The 6,885-nt window shown below is 54.1% G+C and overlaps 1 protein-coding gene across 2 annotated transcripts; it reads right to left on the reverse strand.

Annotated features, from left to right (window-relative positions):
• Window positions 1-4,102: 4,102 nt before the first annotated feature.
• On the reverse strand, window positions 4,103-6,847 carry UBL4A (ubiquitin like 4A). 2 transcript variants are annotated; one of them, XM_040265590.1, is made up of 5 exons: window positions 6,715-6,847; window positions 6,456-6,561; window positions 5,932-6,146; window positions 5,717-5,823; window positions 4,103-4,268 (listed from the first exon to the last, which is right to left on the reverse strand). In XM_040265590.1, exons 1-5 carry the CDS (start codon window positions 6,760-6,762, stop codon window positions 4,157-4,159), a joined length of 588 nt encoding a protein of 195 aa, XP_040121524.1. In that variant the 5' UTR covers window positions 6,763-6,847; the 3' UTR covers window positions 4,103-4,156. The 2 variants fall into 2 exon arrangements, with proteins under 2 accessions (XP_040121524.1, XP_040121525.1); XM_040265591.1 differs by lacking the exon at window positions 4,103-4,268 and having other exon boundaries at window positions 5,638-5,823; window positions 6,715-6,843.
• Window positions 6,848-6,885: the final 38 nt, after the last annotated feature.

Consider the following 6,885-nt stretch of genomic DNA (forward strand, 5'->3'; position numbering starts at 1 on the left):
TAAGGGTGGTGTCATCTGCATATCTGAGGTTATTGATATTTCTCCCAGCAATCTTGATTCCAGCTTGTGCTTCTTCCAGCCCAGTGTTTCTCATGATGTACTCTGCATATAAGTTAAATAAGCAGGGTGACAATATATTCCCCAGCAGCAGTAAAAAAAAATGAAAATCTCTAATGAAATAAAAAGAAAAATGAAATGATTTCCAAGATATATTGTTACGTGGGGGGAAGAAAAAAGTTGAGTGCAAATGACCTGTGCACACACACATAGATACACATGCTTATTGGGAAAAAAAAAATAAAGGGGATGGAGAACCCTGAAACTAGTGAAAATTCTCACTGATAGGGGGTTGAGATGGGTATAGGATTTCTTGTAATATATTAATATCTTTTGTGTAGTTTTGACTTTAAACCATAAAATATTTTATATGTTCAAAAATACATTTGAAAGAGGGAAAAAATGCTAAAACGGAATAAAAACAAAAACAAGTGAAACTAACTGCATATCCAGTTAGTAACAACCACACAGAGAAAATGAGTCAGGAAAATTTCAAACTCACTCTCTGACGGTGCTCCCTTTATGGGATATATTCTAAGGACAGAAAGAATCGGCTTTATTCTCAGTATGTGTGTTGTTAGTAATGATAGTCTTGAGGTGATTCTGAAGCTACTTTGTGTATACTGCAAGGTAGACTGTATCCAGTAGAAGAGATGAGTAAACATATCCATATACGGTTGTTTTTTGTTGTTGTTAGGAACATCAATGTGGAATGAGGGAAGCTGAGATAGAACTGTGCTACCAGACTGGAATTGGGGATCACAGTATGAATTCTTAAAAAAAATAGATTGCCTAGTTTTGTCCAGTGAGAGTCTAGAAGCAATGTCACTCCAGTAGCAAAGAATGTTCCCTGTACCCAGAACTTGGTTCTCAACACCAGTCTCCACTAAAAGGAACCAGAGCTCCTTGGAGAAATGGAAGATTCTAAGTATGGGTCAGGGAAAAATACAAGAGGAGCCTGGAGCACCTTGTAGTGTCAGAAAGGAAGAATATGCTTGAAAAGGAAAAGGATGGGGCATGTGAAAGAGACATGGAAGCCAACTGGAAAGAACCAAAGCTAGAACAATTTGAGCACCCCAAGGATTATTAAACCTTTTGGAGAGGAGGCACCAGGGAAGGTAATATATAGGCAGACATTATGTATATATTTCAATCTGGAGGGGATGCACACATGGGTATATTCACTTTGAAATTCTGTTGAGCTGTATATCGATGATTTATGCCCATTACTGTATGCATGCTACAATGCAGTAAAAACTGTCCCCAAAATGACACTTAGACAACTTAGATTCTAAGTTGTTGAAGAAAAAAAAGTGTCCACCATGACAACTAAGAAAAGACAGCAGGGAAAAGGGAAAGCTCTTTGTAGAGAAATGCCAACTAATAATTGCAGAAAGCAAGACAGCACAAGAAAATCCACCATTTTGCAGCCACCAGTGCAATTCATCCAGTTGAACTGATCCAAATGGGGAGCATCCTTGGGTGGTAAGACCATGAGATGAAGGTTGTTGGGGAAAAGAGAATCCCTGGGTCTCAAGGTATCACCCAGATGACTTGTGTGTTAGGAAGGGAGAAGGCAGTTTTACCAGGGAGAGGCTGAGTGATCAAACTGAGCCTCCCTCACATTGCGTGGGGAGGAACACAGCCTGCCCTGGGTGGCCGCTCTCCTCAGAAGGCCTAAGCTGAATCTAACCAGCAAGGAAGGAGGCGAATCCAGATCCTGGGACTTGCTATGAGGCCAGTGCCCTGGACTCTTCCAAAAGCATTGCTGTCTGATGGCCCGTGGACAAGGGAGAGTTAGGAGAGGCAAAGGTGGCCTCCCATTTCCTGTCATCAAAAATCTGACCCAGTGGTGTTGCCTTTCACCTTGGGCACATGGGTGCCAGGCATGAAGGAACTGTGTCTTCCAGTCCCTGTGCCACCGACATCACAAGCACTAAAGGGGTGACAGGAGGTGTCTGCAGGGAAGCTGGACACGGCTTCAGAGTCACAACCCAGAGCCATGGCCCGAAGCTCAGAGATGGGGCTGGGGTGAGCTGCAGACATGGACACAAAGCATAGAAATGGCAATGAAGGCGGACAGGTTCCCCAGAGAGTGAGAGATCCAAAGAAGAGATCTGGGGATGGAGCCTCAGGGTCCCCCATAAGCAGGAGATGGGTGTGTTGGGGGAGAGCCAGCACAGGTGAAAAGTAAAAGTGAAAGTCGCTCAGTCTTGTCTGACTCTGCGACCCCATGGACCAGAATTCTGAAGTGGGTAGCCGGTCCCTTCTCCAGGGGATCTTCCAAACCCAGGGATCAAACCCAGGTCTCCCTCATTGCAGGCTGATTCTTTCTCAGCTGAGCCACCAGGGAAGCCCAAGAATACTGGAGTGCGTAGCCCGTCACTTCTCCAGGGGATCTTCCTGATCTAAGAACTGAACTGGGGTCTCCTGCACTGCAGGCGGATCCTTTACCAAATGAGGTATCAGGGAAGCCCAGAGCTAGAGGAAGTGGAAGCAAAAGTTGGAGAGGGCAGGCAGAAGAGGTGGCCCAGGGCAGGTCCCCAGTAGCTCCAGGAGGCTGCTCTGGCTGGGCCTTGGAGGGGGACAGGGGGACAGGGGTGAGCATCTCTCCCGCAGGCTTTCCAAGGCCCAGGGCACAGAGGCCGCCATGGCCTTCACATCTCCTGCTGGTAGGGCTTGACCCGTCCTCAGCAGCACTTGTCAGATCTACTGGACCTGGTAAGGCTGGCTTTTGTCCAGGCTTGCGTGGAAAGCAAGGCGCCAGCAAATTGTGCACGCAGCTGATCTTTCCCTGGGCGTTTTCCAGCTCAGCAAGCTCCACCCCAAAGGAAACGCTGCTTTCCTCTGAGCCTGCCCCTCCGCCAGTGTGCCCATGGCAAGTGGCACCACAGGCATCTTATTCCAGGTGCCGGACAATTGCTTTCTGGGGCCACTTCAGCTGGGCGTTTCACTTGCCCTGCCATCTCCTAGTGGGGCTGTTTCAAGGCCCCTCCACGAGGAGGAGAGAGTGGTCTCAGGCCAGAGGATGGGGGTGGTAATGGGGGGGTCAGTGCCCACCTCTGGGGCAGACACTTGGCTCAAGGGGCACAGTGATGGCCTTAAAGATTCCAGCCCCTGTGGAAAGATATTGTAGCATTTGGAGCCTGCAGGGTACATGGGGCCACCCCCTCGCTCAGAAACTAAGGACAAAGGCAGGGCACAGCCTGTGGCCATTCTATCCTCTAGCGATGGCACAAGGCCTAGACCAGAGCCTCCGTGGCCCCTTCCCACCTAGGCCTCCCATCTCTCATCCCAGCACCTCTTCCCTGTCTCCCCACCCCCATCCCCCATAGCTACACACTCTTGCCCAAACAATCTTCTGGAACCAGGGGTCTCCAGTCACTGGCAAGACTTTCCCCCTCTCCACCATGCAGCGGCTTCTTGCCCTAAAACATCACCAATGACCTTCTTGTTAGCTTGAGAGAAGGCTGCCCTCTTTTGCTTCTTGGCAGCACTATACACTCTACCCTGGCTGGAGGGGCCTTCCTGGCCTCTGACACCAAGCTCTCCCTGTGGCCTTGCGTCTGCAGAGGCGCCTCGGCCTCTGCAGTGTCTCCAGTTGGTGAAGTCTCCCCCAGGTCCAGTGCTCTCCCCTTTCTTCGGTCATGCTCTCTGGGAAGTAATTTCATGCATCCTCGCAGTGTCTGTGACATTGTGCCCGCAGGCCCTCCGGAATGTCGTGGAAAGCTGCACAGGGCCACGGAATCAGCCTGTTGGTCCTGTCAGCAAGGCACCTACTATACACCCGGGAGACGCCACTCCTGTCTCCATGGGCAGCCTGAGGTCCCCGATGACTTCCTGCACCCAGCAGATGGCTCCTAGCTACCACAGGGTCGTCACCACCCAGTCGGGAGGCACACAAGACTCACCAGCTGTCTCTTGTGTCTGTCAACAAGACCCGTCTGCACGCGTCAGCTCTCCCCGAGGACCCGGCCTTCCTGAGAGTTGCCCTCTCCCTTCCACAGCCCACCCAAGCCCCTGACAAAATGATGGAGGCACCCGGTTCTAAGCATCCAAAAGGGACAGCGTTTATTTGTTGGGGCAGCTGAGGAGGAAGCTACGCTAGAGGACGGGAAGGTGCTCCGTGCTGGCTGTGACCGAGGGGTTCGGTGGAAGCTGCAGGCAGCCATCTTCTGATCCTGAGGTAGAGGCCTGGGATGAAGCAGACACTGCAGAGTGCAGAGGGGAGGTAGGAAGAAACTGGGTATTTGGGGAAATCATTTATCTGCTGCCAATACCCCTGGACTTCTCCGTTTCGCAAACCAATACCTTTTCTTTATTGCTTAAACCAATGTCCTGTAATGGTTAAATCAATGATGGGGAAACCAAAAGCAGTTCAGCTAATAGAGTTCCTTTCAGGTCAAAGTCTCACATGCACCTCTAGTGTGACTGAAAAGGTCAATATAAAATTTCCTGACTGCAAAGAAATGAGAGCGTAGGGAAGTCTATCACATGGACCCTGCAGCAGTGCATGCCCAGCTCCTGGGTGGAGCCATGGACTTCCACCCGTTCTTCAAAGCCTTTGGCCCTCGAGCCATTGTCTGTCCTCCCCACCTGGGGACCCAGCACTTACCCTATGAGGCTCAGGCCGGAGAGTGGCCCAGGTGCCCTCCTCTGAGGAACAGGTGCCTAGACGATCTCTACGACCCACCTCCCAGCTTCTGCCCCCACCCAGGTTCCCTCTCAGACAGTGAGTGGTGTGCACAGTGGGAAGCCCTGTCCACACGTGGCAGAGGATGGGCAAAGGGTACAGGGGCCTGCTCGAGTCACCTCGAGACCGTCACCTGTCATCTCTAAAGGTCATGGACTGCTTGTGTCTCGGAGGAGACAAGAAGGGGGTGCCCAGAGAAAAGCTGTGACATTAAGGGCCAGGACACTCCATCTCCGGGCCACACTTGGCCATCACTCAGAATTTGGCCTCAGTTTGTATCTGGGACACAGGGGTAGGATGCCTACAGACTCCTGACCCCAGGCTTTGGAGCTAAAGGAAACTGAGAGTCTCAAGAACAGCCTTCACTGGGCAGAGTTGAAGGCTGGAGACCAACATGGCACCTACGTGTCACTCCCCAGAGTCGGGTGACATCCTAGACTCCCCAGCCCGCCTTCCCTTTGAGTGCATACTGGTTGCAGCCGCTAAGGGGGCCCAAGGCTGGCCGTCACCTGACCTCTTGCCAATGCTGGACCTGCCAAGGATGAGGTGACAGAACTGGGCATCAGGGGCTAGCTGCTTCCCCTTCCAGGCCTGGAAAAGGTATTGCTCGAGGGTTTCTCCTCAGTGGGCTAAACCTGGAATGTCCATGGCCACCCCTCAGAACCCGTCTGAATGACCCTTTTCTCCTTCTCACCCTGAAGTACTTCTGGAAGCTGGCTGGACTCAGAATCTGGCTCCTCGCCTTCTCTGCTAGGAGCCTCGGCTGTCTCACCTTTTATGCAACATGTGGGAGCCAACCTGGGTCAAGAGCTTTGAGTGGGGCCTGGCACCTAACATGAGCCAGATACAGGTACCCGGGTACCCGCCAGGCAGTATTATGAGCCAAGTTGCAATACAAGAAGACATTTAATGCTACATGCAGCTTGTGGCCTGGCCAGGCTCCTCCCCACACTCCGAGAATCCTACTTGGAGAACCCCTTCTCCATAGCTTCAGTCGCTTCAGGGTGCAGGAAGCGGCCAGCCAAACGTTCAATGTCATCCAGCGTCAGGCGGCTCAGGGACCGCTCATAATCCTGAAGAGAGAAAGCCAGAAGGATTCAGGGGTGTGGCTTGGGGCGGGGGGCCCGCTGGGACAGAGGCAAGGTGGGCAGGACGCAGAGGTCCTGGGCCACGCTTCTCACCCTCTGGAGTTGATCCAGGACTCTGCTGGCATCGGCGGCGCTGAAGTGCTGGGCCAGGATTCTGGAAATAAGCGGCCAGGCGGCGGGCGGTGGGGCTGGGGCCTCGGCCGTTTTCCGCGTAGTGCTTTCTTCCAGCAACACCTTCTCCAGAGGTTTGACCACTAGGTTGAGCTTGGAATTCGGCCCGATGCTGTAATCGGAGAGTCTTTTCCCATCTGTCCGAGAGAGAGAGAGAGAGAGAGAGAGAGAGAGAGAGAGAGAGAGAGAGAGAGAGAGAGAGAGAGAAGCAGAGAGAGAGAGAGAGAGGGTAGCAGAGAGAGAGAGAGAGAGGGTAGCAGAGAGAGAGAGAGGGTCGCACTGACCCTCGGGGAGCCTAGGCGAAGCACAGCGGTGAACTCCCGGGGTGGGGGTGGGGGTCACCTAGCCAGAGCCCCCTCCACCTACACTGCTGCCCGGGCCTGGGCTGGACGCCCCGTCCCCTGGCTTCCCGCGGGTCTCCCCCGGCGTACCCTCTCCCTGGTTACCTGCCAGGGCCTTGCCCTTGAACAGCAGCCGCTGCTGGCGGACCGGGATGTTCAGCTTCTCGGAGACCAGATGTTTCAGCGTGGACACCAGCTCGTCCTCCGACACCTGTCCCGGCCGAGAAAGGTGGGCGGGGGGTGAAGCCGCGGCCCGCCCGGAGGGTGGCTCTCCCGAGGCGGCCAGCCCGCCGGGTCCGTCCCCGCCCGCGGCTCGATCCCGCACCCGCGGGGCTGACCGCGCAACCCAGCCAGGCGATGCTACCTGAAGGCTGCACTCGCGGCCCTGGAGTGCCTTCACCGTCAGCTGCATGGCGGCCGCCGAGGCGTCCACTCGGGCCGGCGCGCACCCCAACGGTCCGCCGCCGCGCGCCGCCGCCCGGGGCACGCGCCGGAACCGCCCGGCGCCGCCGGAAGCCTCGCGAGGGGCGAGCCC

Source organism: Oryx dammah, unplaced genomic scaffold, assembly GCF_014754425.2.
Source record: "Oryx dammah isolate SB20612 unplaced genomic scaffold, SCBI_Odam_1.1 HiC_scaffold_23, whole genome shotgun sequence".
Classification (NCBI taxonomy): domain Eukaryota; kingdom Metazoa; phylum Chordata; class Mammalia; order Artiodactyla; family Bovidae; genus Oryx; species Oryx dammah.